The sequence below is a fragment of the Macrobrachium rosenbergii genome, chromosome 22, assembly GCF_040412425.1.
Source record: "Macrobrachium rosenbergii isolate ZJJX-2024 chromosome 22, ASM4041242v1, whole genome shotgun sequence".
NCBI lineage: Eukaryota > Metazoa > Arthropoda > Malacostraca > Decapoda > Palaemonidae > Macrobrachium > Macrobrachium rosenbergii.
In genome coordinates this window covers 40,850,891-40,865,890 of record NC_089762.1, presented here as the reverse complement: position 1 = coordinate 40,865,890, position 15,000 = coordinate 40,850,891, and the positions used below count along the sequence as shown (strand labels likewise).

The following is a 15,000-nucleotide window of genomic DNA, read 5'->3' as shown; positions in this document are numbered from 1 at the left end:
GCACGAAGAAGAAGAACACAAAGAAGAAAACAAGAACAAAAAGAACAAGAAGAAAACAAGAACAAGAAGAACAAGAAAAAGAGCACGAAGAAGAAGAACACAAAGAAGAAAACAAGAACAAAAAGAACAAGAAGAACACGAGAAGAAGAACACAAAGAACAAAAACACGAAAAACAAGAATAGGAACATGAACAAGAACAAGAACAAGAAGAACAAGAACAAGAAGAAGACATATGGAAGCCACAAACTTTCAACCTCTTCAAGAGGGGAAGGCCACTAAGGTCAGAAAAAACAGAAGCAGGAAGAGAATTCCAAAGTAACGCCACATTTCCTATTGTCAGTTGACAAATTACAGCCAATAGAGAGGAAAATGTGGTAGCCGTTTAACTAATGGCTCCCAAATTACCTCGCCGAGAGCCGTGACTTCTCGCGCAGATGGAATAACTAAAATGTGAGGAGGAGAATCTTTATAACAAATATCGATATTAATATGAAAATATTTATATCTTAATGTCAATGCAGTATTTTATCGTTAAAAGCAGTACTACCGTTACCAATTGTCATATAAACAAATGAAAAATGTGCCTAAGTTTCTTCGGAACAATCGCGTTTTCTGTACAGCGTATAATCAAGTGGGTCCTGAATCAAAGCCACAGAAAATAGAAATTTTATCTTTCGGGGGTCTCGATATAATGCTGTGTGACTCGCGGCCCATGAAACTTTAACCATGACCGGGTGGTATCTTATCCTATATCGTTGCCAGAAGCACGATTATGGCTAATTTTAACCTTAAATAAAATAAAAACTACTGAGGCTAGAGGGCTGCAATTTGGTATGTTTGATGATTGGAAGGTGGATAATCAACATAGCAATTTGCAGCCCTCTAGCCTCAGTGGTTTTTAAGATCTGAGGGTGGACAGAAAAAGCGCGGCCAAAAAAAAAAATGCGGACGGACAGACAAAGCTGGTACAATAGTTTTCTTGTACAGAAAACTAAAATGAACGAAGGTAAGGGTAACCACGACCAATCTAATAGCTTTTTTGTAGACAAGGCCTGAAAAACAACAAAATGGAAATAAAGAGAGGTAGACAAGGAAAACAAACGGTCATGAAATGCACATGGGATTGACAGGGGGGGAACTCAACGCTTAAGTTAGTTCTGAAAAAAAAAAAATTTGCTACACGAAGACAGACCAGAGAACACTTACTTATTCTGCCTACAAAAATCATCCGAGTTAGATCTAAGCAAATATTTAATTCCCAAACTTAGGCCTATATGCAACAGTTGACTCTTTCATATGTTGCATGCAATTTGTCACGTCAATTGAGAGCCGGCGAACAAGAAAGTTATTAATAACGAAAGCCACCTACAATGAAAACTGGATGAAAGGTTTATTCGGCAGCAAGAGGACACTGGATAGATTAAAAGTCTTTTGAACTGAAGCTGAAACAATTTCCATAAAGTCTGGAAAGCCAAAAATGCTAAAATTGCACTGCACTCTTTAAACACTGAATATTATCAAAACATATAAGAGTTAAATTGCCAACCTGGGTTCAATGCACAGGTCAGAAACTGAGTTCACCTTAGGTGCATTTTAATTTTTTAATTTTTTTAAAGTAACTCTTTTAGGTATTTTTTTTTAAATGTAAAAATTAGTATTAAATTTTAAATATTATTTTAAAATTTGGGTATTTTAAATTTTTTTTCTTAAATATTAGTATTTAATTTTAAATATCAATTTTACATTTGGGCATATTTAAATTATTTTTTAAAATATTATTTAAAAATTATCTTCTATCGTATCTTTTGAATTCGTAACTTCGCAAAATGGAGAATAGTCTAAGGTGTGTGTTGGTTTAATTTAAACCTACTTTAAAAAGAAATATTGGGCCTGATGTGGACCTCTGGATTCTGCTCAAACACCAGAGACCAGAAGGCGTGTATCAATGACCAGACATCTTAAATAAAACTGAATAAAACTTCATAAATAATCACTACAATCCCGAAACCACTTAAGAGACTCAAGTCACATAAATATAATCTCAAAAAACATTTGACTTAAAGATACTCAAGTGACATAAAGCTAATCCCAAAAATATTTGGCTAAGGTATTTAATTACTTGAGCAAACTACGGCCCACGAAAACACTCGTATTCAAGAGAAGATTAAACAATAAACACAATTAAATAATAAACATAATTAAGAGTCAAACACCATCCGACTCACGCTACCTTGTAGACACAGGAAAGGACACTCTTGTGATTACAGAATAATTACGCCAAATTTATTGTCCGGACGAACTATAAAAACGACCCGAACTCACGTCAACCGAATCACGACAAAAAGAGAGAAAGAGAGAAAGAATAAGAGGAAGAAAGAAAGAAAGGCGCAACAAGTGAGTGATGAACAAGTGAGACTGGAAATAGAGAGAAAAAGAAAGGAAAATAAAAAAAAAAATAAGACAGAAGGAAAATATAAATAGCATTTCGAGGAGGTAATCACGTGACTTGTGTGTGTGTGTGAGAGAGAGAGAGAGAGAGAGAGAGAGAGAGAGAGAGAGAGAGAGAGAGAGAGAGAGAGAGAGAAAGAGTAAAAAAATTCTTTATTCCATTAAAAATCGTTACTACATACATTTTAGGGCAGTTAATCGCGATGAGAGAGAGAGAGAGAGAGAGAGAGAGAGAGAGAGAGAGAGAGAGAGAGAGAGAGAGCTACGATTAGATATCTATCTTACACCATACATGAATTGTCATCAAATTTGAAAATTTCCTTTTCTCTAGCAGCATTCTTCTGGGATTCTCCCGAGAGAGAGAGAGAGAGAGAGAGAGAGAGAGAGAGAGAGAGAGAGAGAGAGAGAGAGAGAGAGAGAGAGAGTCTCCAGATTAAGGAAGTAAATCCAGACAATGAGTAGCACACACAACTCTCAGAGGTGGAATAAAGGACAAGATACATCTGTCGAGATTTGAGACAGGTAATCCATCATCAGGAGCAGCAAGGAGAGAGAGAGAGAGAGAGAGAGAGAGAGAGAGAGAGAGAGAGAGAGAGAGAGAGAGAGAGAGAGAGAGTAGATCTCGTGAAAGCGTGCATATGGTTATCAGGTGGGATACAATTTCTTTAAAAGAAAATGACATTATTAAAGAGAGAATATGGAAATAATTTCCAGAGAGAGAGAGAGAGAGAGAGAGAGAGAGAGAGAGAGAGAGAGAGAGAGAGAGAGAGAGAGAGAGAGAGAGAGGGCTGGATCGCAGGACAGTGTGCATACGATTAGCTGCATACGATTAACAGGTAGGATACAAGGTCTTCGAAAGAAAATGATGAGATTAAAGTGAGATTAAAGAAAGTACAATATGGAGACATAATTTGGAGAGAGAGAGAGAGAGAGAGAGAGAGAGAGAGAGAGAGAGAGAGAGAGAGAGCGTGGATCGCATGACAGTGTGCATACGATTAACAGGTAGGATACAAGGTCTTTGAAAGAAAACGATGAGATTAAAGTGAGATTAAAGAAAGTACAATATGGACATAATTTTGAGAGAGAGAGAGAGAGAGAGAGAGAGAGAGAGAGAGAGAGAGAGAGAGAGAGAGAGAGAGAGAGATACATACACGGATATATTAATAAACAGATAGAGATTCCCTATATTCTCATCACCCATCTTCGCAACCTTTTCAACACTAAACAGAACGAAAGGCCCCATTTACTCAAAACACACCACCCACCCAAAAAAACCATCTATTATACACCCCACCTTAAAGTGGCCACGAAACTTAAAACAACACTGCAATGCACTGCAATATAACTGAACCTCCCAATTATAAAAAAACAAAAAACAAAATATTGACAAAATTCATTAAAGATAAAAAAGAAAACCCTGAAACTTCGACCCTGGAACCTTCCTGCAAGACTCTTCTTCTGTGATCGACAACCCGTGAGCGGTGGGCTTGATGAAATTGGGGAAGGGGTGCGGAAGAGGGGGGGTGGAAGGGGTCAATTTGGGGGGTGACTGGGGGGTCAGAGCCCCCTTCCGGGAGGGGAAAGGTGGGGGGTTCCACACAGAGAGACTGCAAATAACCTTTCCGCTATTTGCGCGGAGATACAAATGAAAAGAAGGATGAAGATCGAGAGTATTTAGGGACGAAATGGACGGATGACTATAATTTAACAGGACGTTTTAATTTCTATAGGAACAGATGTTGCATTTTTATATATATATATATATATATATATATATATATATATATATATATATATATATATATATATATATATATATATATAATAAACAATATATAACTTGACTGAAATTTCTGCATGAAAGCAATTTCTGCATGAAAGCAAAATAGTAGAACAGTCGTGGGGTTAAGGAATACTGAAATAAATATGAAGTTAAAATAATAAAAAAATCATGAAGTACTGATGTAGCAAAAATTTATGTGTTGATCTACAACTCAAAAATAAAAAAAAACAAATGCATGAATGTGGAACACTATTAAAGCAAATAGAAAACAGCAAGCAGAACGGTTGAACACCAGAAGGAGAACCAGGTCTGTCAGCAGAACAGTTGAACAGAAGAACAATTACTGAATACGTGGCGAACCAGTCGAACGCAATAATAATAATAATAATAATAATAATAATAATAATAATAATAATAATAATAATAATAATGAAGTATCTATTATGAACTGATTTTATATTCTCCGAAGTAACATTACGGAATTTTGAAAGCACTCATTACCATATATATGTATGTATGTATGTGAGAGAGAGAGAGAGAGAGAGAGAGAGAGAGAGAGAGAGAGAGAGAGAGAGAGAGAGCTCATCAACTAAGTTATTTTTTTTAAAAATCATAGGCTCATTCTTCGTGCAGAAACATTAAAAGAGAGATAAATAGAGAGAGATAGTGGGAGAAAAAAAAGATAGGGAACTTAAAGAGAGCCAGGGCACGTGAGAAGCCTGCCAAGGCAACGATCGGTAGCCTGGTCACGTGCCCACCTGTGACGTCATCGCACGTCTCCCCTCCCCCCCTCATGGTAACCCCCATCCACAAGGGAAAACCCCCTTCCCCCTCCCACTTACGACTCCTCCCTACCAGCTCTTCCAAATGCACCTTCAAGATGAGGGGGGAAAAGGAGGAGGGGGGAAGGAAGGGGTTTTGGATCCCCCCTCTCTCTCTCTCTCTCTCTCTCTCTCTCTCTCTCTCTCTCTCTCTCTCTCTGCTGGAATGCCTTGCTTTACAGAGCTCCTCGCCCCGTAAGCTCTTCTTTAGAGCAGAGGTACTTACAAAAAAAGCTCAAATATTAGTCTCTAAGGACGAGAGACTGTAATTTATTTGAGAGAGAGAGAGAGAGAGAGAGAGAGAGAGAGAGAGAGAGAGAGAGAGAGAGAGAGAGAGAGAGAGAGAGAGAGAGAGATGATTACTTAGTCCGGGCCCTCCCGTTTTCAATTATATGATGGTACACTTTCCAACGGAATACTGATCACTCACGTCTATTCTTTGCTGAGAGAGAGAGAGAGAGAGAGAGAGAGAGAGAGAGAGAGAGAGAGAGAGAGAGAGAGAGAGAGAGAGAGAATTCTGAAGGTAGACATGTTCCATTCCTGAGGTTTTGAAAATTAAAAATAAAAACTCAGTATGCTATACAGACTGTTCCAAGAGAGAGAGAGAGAAAATACATCCTGAAGAAAGACATGTTCCATTCCTGAGGTTGTTTTGAGAATGAAAAAAACTTAGTAGCAATACAGACTGTTTTGAGAGAGAGAGAGAGAGAGAGAGAGAGAGAGAGAAATACATTCTGAAGAAAGACATGTTCCATTCCTGAGGTTATTTTGAGAATGAAAAAACTTAGTATGCAATACAGACTGTTAGAGAGAGAGAGAGAGAGAGAGAGAGAGAGAGAGAGAGAGAGAGAGAGAGAGAGAGAGAGAGAGAGAGATTCAAACTTGACAGGAAAGCGAGAGATACAGAAGCTCCAACAACTAATAGTTAAAAAAAATTAAATTATACTCCAGTACCAGCTCCATGTTTTCTATATTTAACCTCTCCTTTTCTTAAACAATTAAAACTAAGCGTCTTTAATACCCTTGATTTGTTCCTCGCAAAATTTAATCAACTGGAACTATATCTGAAAGAAACAATTGTTATAGTACTTCACCATTATTTTTCCTTCTTCCTAAACGAAAATGAAAAAAAAAAAGTGTGGGTACACATCTGTTTATCAACAAATTTCGTTGTGCTGGAAATGTCACATTATTTATAATCTCGAGAAAAGATTTGGGGTCGACTGTGATACACTTAAAAGCTCAGCAGTAAATGCTTCATTATTATTAGAGTCCATCACGTGCGCTATTTCTAGTAGCACACTCTTCTGCATGAGTCCTGGAGCTACTTCGTCTTCTAGTTTTTCCAGGTTCCTTTTCAGGGATCTTGGGATCGTGCCCAGAGTTCCTATGATTATGGGTACAATTTCCACTGGCATATCCCATATCCTTCTTATTTCTATTTTCAGGTCTTGATTTCTATTATTATTATTATTATTATTATTATTATTATTATTATTATTATTATTTTTATTATTATTATTATTATTATTATTATTATGTTACCATAGCATTTCGACGTAATTCTGTTTTTATCTTAGCTATTATGTAGCTGTTCACCAGGTGACGTCACTCAAAACAAACCCTTAAACGACTTAAAAATATTAATTATTCTGAACATTTAAGTTAAATGAAATTCCGGGATGTATTAAATGGAATGACGGCGAATGCAATTAAACTCTACTTCCGGGGGGCTTCCTCCCTTTAAAAATGTAATAAATACACATAAATATATAAATATATATATATATATATATATATATATATATATATATATATATATATATATATATATATATATATATATATATATATATATATATATAGACACGAAACCATTTTATATATTTTCCATTTAAAAACACGAATAAGGAAGTGCATATCCCATACCTGGGATCCAGCAAGATTACTATGCTAATTACGAGAGGAATTTCCAGGGGGATTTATGCTGAAAATTAAAGTCAGAACAAAGGATTTGCGAAGATTGGGGAAGGAGGGTGCCGGAAAAAAATAAATAAAATTCAAGAAAAACCGGTAAAAGGTCGGAGAAGGAAGATGAAAGTATGGGTAGGAGGGAGAGGAAAACCTCAGAGAGAGAAAAAAGAGAAAGGAGAGAGGGGAAAAACGGAGAATGGAAAGGATAGGGCAAGAAAAAAATGGAAAAAAGAAAGGAGAGGAGGAAAGGGGAGGAAAGAGAAAGGAAAGAATAAGAAAGGAGGGGAAAAAGAAAGGATAGGGAAAGAATGGAGAAGAAAGGAAAGCAGAGGGAAAGGAAAGATGGAAAAGAAAGGATAGGAAAAGAAAGCTGAGGAATAAAAGCAGAGGGAACGGAAAGAAGAGGGAAAAGAAAGGAGAGGAAGAAAGGATTAAACAAAAAAAGGAAGAAAAAACAGTGGAGGAAAATAGAAAGAGAAAAAAGAAAGGAGAGGAAAAAGGAGACGGGAAAACGCAGCACGTCAAAGGCTAGAAAGTGGATGAAATACAAGAAGGAGGAGGAGGAGGAGGAGGAGGAGGAGGAGACCTCATACTGTGGCGTGGAAGAAATCCGTGGATGGGTTGAACCACGAAGAGAGAGAGAGAGAGAGAGAGAGAGAGAGAGAGAGAGAGAGAGAGAGAGAGAGAGAGAGAGAGAGAGAAACTTTGCAGGAGGACGAATTTGACTTGTGTTGAGGCTTTAGAATGAAAATAAGTATGCAATACAGAGTTTTCGAAGAGAGAGAGAGAGAGAGAGAGAGAGAGAGAGAGAGAGAGAGAGAGAGAGAGAGAGAACTTTGCAGGAGGACGAGTTTGACTTCTTTTGAGGCTTTAGGATAAAAAAAAAAGTATGCAATACAGAGTTTTCGAAGGAGAGAGAGAGAGAGAGAGAGAGAGAGAGAGAGAGAGAGAGAGAGAGAGAGAGAGAGAGAGAGAGAGAGAGAGATACTTCACGTACTCCTCCTTTTAACAAAAAAGCCAAAGAAACCAATTATCGAATTTCGCAAAACGTTCCTCTCTCTCTCTCTCTCCAAATCGTCCCCCCCTCTACAAAGAAGCTAAGGGAAGCCGAGGAGGGAGGGCCAAGTTGGTGTGAGACGAGGGACCTTAAACGAATTTTGGGAGGTCTTGGTGTTTCTCCTAATGTGTAATCTTATTTATGAGCGACCTAAGACAAAGAAACCTCCCTTTCCCAGTCTTCTTCAGGATTTTTTCACTGCATGGTACACACAAATGTTTCCCAGGCGTAATGAATTCAGCTGAATACAGAATTTAGGCCAAAGGCCAAGCACTGGGACCAACGAGGTCATTCAGCGCTGGAAAGGAAATTGAGAGTAAGTGGGTCTGAAAGGTGTAACAGGAAGAAAACCTCGCAGTTGCACTATGAAATATTTGTTAAGAGAAGGTGGATAGCGAGATGGAAGAAAGATAATATGGATGGAGGTACGGTAAAAGGAATGAAAGGGGATGCAGTTAGGGGCCGAAGGGACACTGAAAAGAACCTTTAGTAATGCCTGCAGTACACCGCATGAGGTGCACTGATGGCACTACTCCCATACGGGGTTCTCAGAGGTAAACTTTTAGAAACGTTTGGCAGATATAAATGTTTAACAGACGTAAACGTTTAGTACAATTAGAAACGTTTGACAGGAACAAACGTTTAGAAACGTTTGTCAGATATAAACATTTACAAACGTTTGTCAAGTAAAAAAGTTTAGAAATGTCTGTCAATTTGTTCGTGATGGCCATCTCGTTCATAATCTGTCAGATAAAACTAAACAAGTAGAACATGCGCCCAATTTTCTTCAGCGCAATCAAGTTTTCTGTACAGCGCGTATAATCAAGGCCACCAAAAATAGATCTATCTTTCCGTGGTCTCGGTATAATGCTGTATGAGCCGCGGCCCATGAAACTAACCAAGGCCCGGTGGTGGCATGTCCTATATCGTTGACAGATGCACGATCATGGCTAACTTTCACCTTAAATAAAATAGAAACTACTGACGCTAGAGGGCTGCAATTTGGTATGTTTGATAACTAGAGGGTCGATGATCAACATACCAATTTGCAGCCCTCTAGCCTCCGTAGTTTTTAAGATCTGAGGGCGGTCAGAAAAAAGTGCGGATGGACAGACAAATCAGGCACAATAATTTTCTTTTACAGAAAACTAAAAGGGTATGCATGTTCCAAGCCCCACACTTTGCATAAAAGTATACCTAATATGCATATAAACATTAACTTGACATTAGACTTTAAGTTAAACTTAACCATCACGTATAATAATGGTCTTACTCCGTGCAAGCCATATATGATGCGACTATTTCGTGTAGTTCAACAGTTGGAGTCCAGAAAAAGAAATTACGGCCGGATAGACAAGACGGACAAACAAGTATATTATTAGATGCCCTGGACTGGTAAATCGGGGAGAGGGGGGGGGGGTTAAGGGGCATAAAAGATGATATTAGTAAAAGGAAAGATACCAACTACAGTATCAATGAAAAATGAAAATGAATATTGATGCTTTAGCTTTGCCGAGAGGATATTCTGAACTAACTAGCAGAGCAATGAAACACCTTGATGGAAATGGCAAGGCTAAAGGAAAATATAAGTAAATCTAAAACAGAGAGAGAGAGAGAGAGAGAGAGAGAGAGAGAGAGAGAGAGAGAGAGAGAGAGAGAGAGAGAATTAATCATTTCACCCCGGTGGGTGGGTGTGAGGATAACCTCGACGAGAAAGACCCGTTTTCAATATGCATTATGATGAAACACTGATTACTCACGTCTGTGCTTTTTCCTCTCTAGATGAGAGAGAGAGAGAGAGAGAGAGAGAGAGAGAGAGAGAGAGAGAGAGAGAGAGAGAGAGAGAGAGAATTCTCTTTTTCTCTCTCAACGAGGTGTCAGATACTGCTATACCGTTTTATGCTGTAAGAATAAAATTCAGATGACAAAGAATGGTATCTTCTTACGTTACAGATATCGTTATGCTCTCTCTCTCTCTCTTCTCTCTCTCTCTCTCTCTCTCTCTCTCTCTCTCTCTTACTCATTTTTTTAAATGAAGGCTGTTAATAATTCGGTGTATTAATATAATATAATATAATATAATATAATATAATATAATATAATATAATATATATATATATGTATATATATATAATACATATATATAGGTATATATATATATATATATATATATATATATATATATATATATATATATATAATGAGAGAGAGAGAGAGAGAGAGAGAGAGAGAGAGAGAGAGAGAGAGAGAGAGAGAGAGAGAGAGAGAGAGATTCCTAATCATCAGTCACAAAAAAAAAAAATCGAAAGATTATCAGCAAGACAGACAGACACACACACACACACCCCTCTTACCCACAGGCAACCATCACTGTATCAGGTGTACAAGATCACGTTACCAATTACCTGTCTACCAGGCCATTCACTACGAAACCAGGACCCGTATGAAACGAGCGGCTACGGAAGGAAAACGAACGGCTTCTGATGGAAGTCTCGTGGGGCCAAACGGAAGTACGAGTATTTCAACGAGTTATGATTTACAGATCTTTGCTTCTACAATGATTAAATTAAGAATTCTGAGGAAATGCATTAATCCTTATTAATCCACAAACGCTTGAAAGATTAAAACAAATCTCAATCGAGAGAAGAAGTGAGGATTAGCACAGAAAAAAAGCTTGGAAGATTAAAATAAATTTCAATCGAGAGAAGAAGGGAGGATTAGCATAGAAAAAACGCTTGAAAGATTCAAATAAATTTCAATCGAGAAAAGAAGAGGGGGATTACTATGGAAAGAATAAAAAAATCGAAAGAGTAGATAAGTTATCAATACAAATAAAGAGAAATAGACAAATATGGAATTATTATAAAAACGAAAAATTGAAAGAATAGAGAGAGGTTATCAAGGCAAGAAACAAGAAATACCCCAAAAATATGAATACACAACTAAAAATTGGAAAAGATAGAGAGAGGTTATTAATGCATGAAGAAAAAATAAAAGAAAATAAGGAGATGGAGCGAAACAAAGAGAAACGAGAGAAAACAAAGGAAACACAACTACGGACATCAATAACTCGCTTGACAAAGAAAGAATCTCAAATTAAAAAAAGTGTTAAATATGACCATCAACACAATGGGAATCATCAATCCGTGAAGCCTCATTTACCTTTCAATCCCTCCTCCACAAAAAATAAAAATAAAAATAAACAAACCTGAAACACCAATCAATTAATGGGAGAGTTTTTTTTCTTATCCAGCCAAAGACACTTCTACACTTCCCACAGATTTCTAAGAGAGGACATATATCTCGAATGAACTTCACATTATATTATATATATATATATGTATATATATATATATATATATATATATATATATATATATATATATATATATATATATATATATAATATATATATATATATACATATATATACACACATATATATATATATATAATATATATATATATATATATATATATATAAAATAATATATATATAATACTGAAATAAATTAATAAAAACTGAAACACCAATCATTAAAGATAGAGTTTTTTCCTTTATCAAGCCAAAGACAATTCTACACTTCTCCCCCCTGTCTTCTAAGAGAGAATGCATCTCTCCACTGAACTTCACACTAAATTAAAAATAAAAAAATTTCGAAAATTAATGAAAAAAAGGCAAACCTGAACCACCAATCAATGGGAGAGTTTTTTTTTTTTTTCTCATCCAGCCAAAGACACTTCTCCCAGTCTTCTGGGAGAGAACGCAATCTCTCGATTGAATTTCTCCACGCCCCCCTCCAACCCCCCAATAAAAAGAAATCAAGTCGATTCGAAAAGAAAGTCGAAATTATCGCATCATTAACAACAATTCCTCGTAATTCTGACAGAACAGCAAATAATTAATGTTGGGTAATGGAAGCAATCACCTTTGAAGAGGAGAAGGGGAAAGGGACATTCCTCATTGCATTTTATTTACGAGGAGACAAGTTGACGGCTGAGCTGAAAAATGGCCAGTTTACACAACTGCTTCAATAAGCAGAGAGAGAGAGAGAGAGAGAGAGAGAGAGAGAGAGAGAGAGAGAGAGAGAGAGAGAGAGAGAGTGACGGATGAAATGGAAAAAGGACTGTTTCCACAACTACACGAGTATAAGCAGCAGGGGATGAGAAGAGAGAGAGAGACTTAAACAAGAAACATTACAAAGAGAGAGAGAGAGAGAGAGAGAGAGAGAGAGAGAGAGAGAGAGAGAGAGAGAGAGAGATTAAACAATGAAACATTACAAAGGGCAATTTTTGACAAGAGAGAGAGAGAGATAGAGAGAGAGAGAGAGAGAGAGAGAGAGAGAGAGAGAGAGACTTAAACAATGAAACATTACACAGTGGCGTCCATTTTGAGAGAGAGAGAGAGAGAGAGAGAGAGAGACTCCAACAACACTGAAAGACTACAGCAGTTACAGTCTCTCTCTCTCTCTCTCTGAGGAGAGAGAGAGAGAGAGAGAGAGAGAGAGAGAGAGAGCTGAAAGACTACAGACAGTAATATAAAGCTTTAAGATAATCAGTCTCTCTCTCTCTCTCTCTCTCTCTTTCTCTCTCTCTCTCTCTCTCCAATTTTTGAAAGACTACAGACAGTGATAGAAAGTTTTTCTCATTTACCTCCAGCAAGAGATTGATTATTTAATTTGCCCAGAGCCAGCACCTCGCCACTTATAAACAGCCCCGCAATCTTGGAAACAAATGACACCTCCTTTTTACTCCTGCGAACAAATTCTCGCCTTCACTTTACACTAGAATACTTACAAAGACGAAAAATGAAAGTACTTACACATGCGCACACTAAGTAATGTATACTAACAATGTCAGCGTTTGCTATTTTTTTCTTACATAAAATGAAAAGTTAAATGCTTATTAATATTCAGAAAACTGAACACACATTCTGTATCACTACACTGTAGTCCGCACTATAGGACACTACAGCAACACTTACCATACAATAATGTATAACTTTAAATCTCTAACGATTCAATCACTAACAATCAGATGGAAAACTCATAAAAGCTCAAAATGAGTGTAACGCTATACTCGACACTACAGGAAACTCTAGTAAAACTTACAATGTACCAATCTATTCCTAAACATTTTTAATGATTTAATCATTAACAATCAGCTCGAAAAATAAAGAAAGCACAGAATGAGAGTCGCACTACAATCGACACTACAGGACACTACAGTAACACTATCCACCAATCTAGTCCTGAAAACCTATAATGATTCAGTCATTAATAATTAGATGGAAAACTGAAAAATAAAAAATACTGCTGTATCACTATAGTTGACACTATACGGCACTATATAATCCCATATAATCTAGCCCTAGACATCTCTAATGGTTTAAAATGGAAAAACTACAGACACACTAAATCTAAATAAAGAGGATAGTGGGTGGGATGGGGAGTTAAAAAAAAAAACTTGCAAAAAACCCGCATTGCGAACTTAAAATAGATCTATACTGGCCAACGTCACAACCACTGGCAAAAAAAAAAAAAAAAAGTAAGAGCTAAACCCTTTATCTTTTTTTTTTAAGCTTACCAAAAAATGCATTAAGGGATTAGCTCTCTCTCTATTGCAGGATAAGAGATTTCCAGCGACGCTGGGCTGACTGGCACCCACAAGGGGGAGATGCTGGTGCCGGTGACGATTTTGAGACTCTCTCTCTCTCTCTCTCTCTCTCTCTCTCTCTCTCTCTCTCTCTCTCTCTCTCTCTCTCCCAAACGCAATCCTGAAAGACTACAGCAACCTAAACAGTGATAGAAAAGTTTTCTCATTTACTTTCCATTTTTAATTTTTAGATTCTTTATTTAATAAATGATTTTCTTAGCCAGCACCTCACCACTTATAAACAGCCCTGCAATCTTGGAAACAAATGACACCCTTTTACTCCTATATATATATATAACAAATTATATATATATATATATATATATATATATATTCACTTTATTACTAGAATACTCATACAAAGACGTATCTAAAAATCAAAAAGTACTTACACAAGCGCACACTAAGATTAAAATGTATACTAACAACGTCAGCGTTTGCTATTTTTTTCTTACATAAAGTGAAAAGTTAAATGCTTATTAATATTGAATAAAACTCCATTAGATACACACATTCTGAATCACTACACTGTAGTCTACACTATAGGACACTACAGCAACAATTGTTACCAAAGTTAATATACAATATATAATGTATAATATTTAAATCTCTAACGATTCAATCACTAACAATCAGATGGAAAACTCATAAAAGCTGAAAATATGTAACGCTATACTCGACACTACATATAAACTCTATAAAACTTACAATGTACCAATCTATTCTAAACATTTTTAATGATTTAATCATTAACAATCAGCTCGAAAAATAAAGAAAGCACAGAATGTGTGTGTGTGTGTGTGTTTACAATCGACACTTTTAAAGGACAGTATAGTAACACTCATCCACCAATTCCAATTTAATTGAAACCTGAAAACCTATAATGATTCAGTCATTAATAATTAGATGGAACACTGAAAAATAAAAAATACTGCTGTATCACTATAGTTGACACTCTCCAGAGCACGTTTATTAATTGATAGTAATCTAGCCCTAGACATCTCTAAGGTTTAAAATGGAAAAACTATAGACACAAAGGAACTAAATTTCTAAATAAAGATTTAGTAATAGGGTGTGTGTATATTTAAAAAAAAAAAACTATATATAAAAAATATATATATATATATATATATAACTTAAAATAGATCTAAATAAATGGCCAACGTCACTCTCCAGTCTCAATAAAAAAAAAAAGAAAAATTTAAATACCTTTATTTTCACGAGCACCTTTTTTTTTCTCTTAAAAAAAATGCATTAAGGG

At 36.3% G+C, this 15,000-nt stretch overlaps 2 protein-coding genes across 23 annotated transcripts in view; one reads left to right on the top strand and one right to left on the bottom strand.

The window, feature by feature from the left end:
* The window catches only part of mub (poly(rC)-binding protein mub), an 835,667-nt gene that overhangs the window by 597,095 nt on the left and 223,572 nt on the right, over positions 1 to 15,000 (bottom strand). The gene's annotated exons all lie outside the window — the stretch shown is intronic.
* Positions 2,851 to 15,000, top strand: part of LOC136850476 (octapeptide-repeat protein T2-like) — a gene marked incomplete at its 5' end in the record, with an annotated part of 109,277 nt that continues 97,127 nt past the window's right edge. Inside the window, 3 exons of the mRNA XM_067124049.1 lie at positions 2,851 to 2,873; positions 2,990 to 3,064; positions 12,124 to 12,187. Coding sequence (XP_066980150.1) covers positions 2,851 to 2,873; positions 2,990 to 3,064; positions 12,124 to 12,187 — 162 coding nt within the window. The remainder of the gene's footprint in view (positions 2,874 to 2,989; positions 3,065 to 12,123; positions 12,188 to 15,000) is intronic.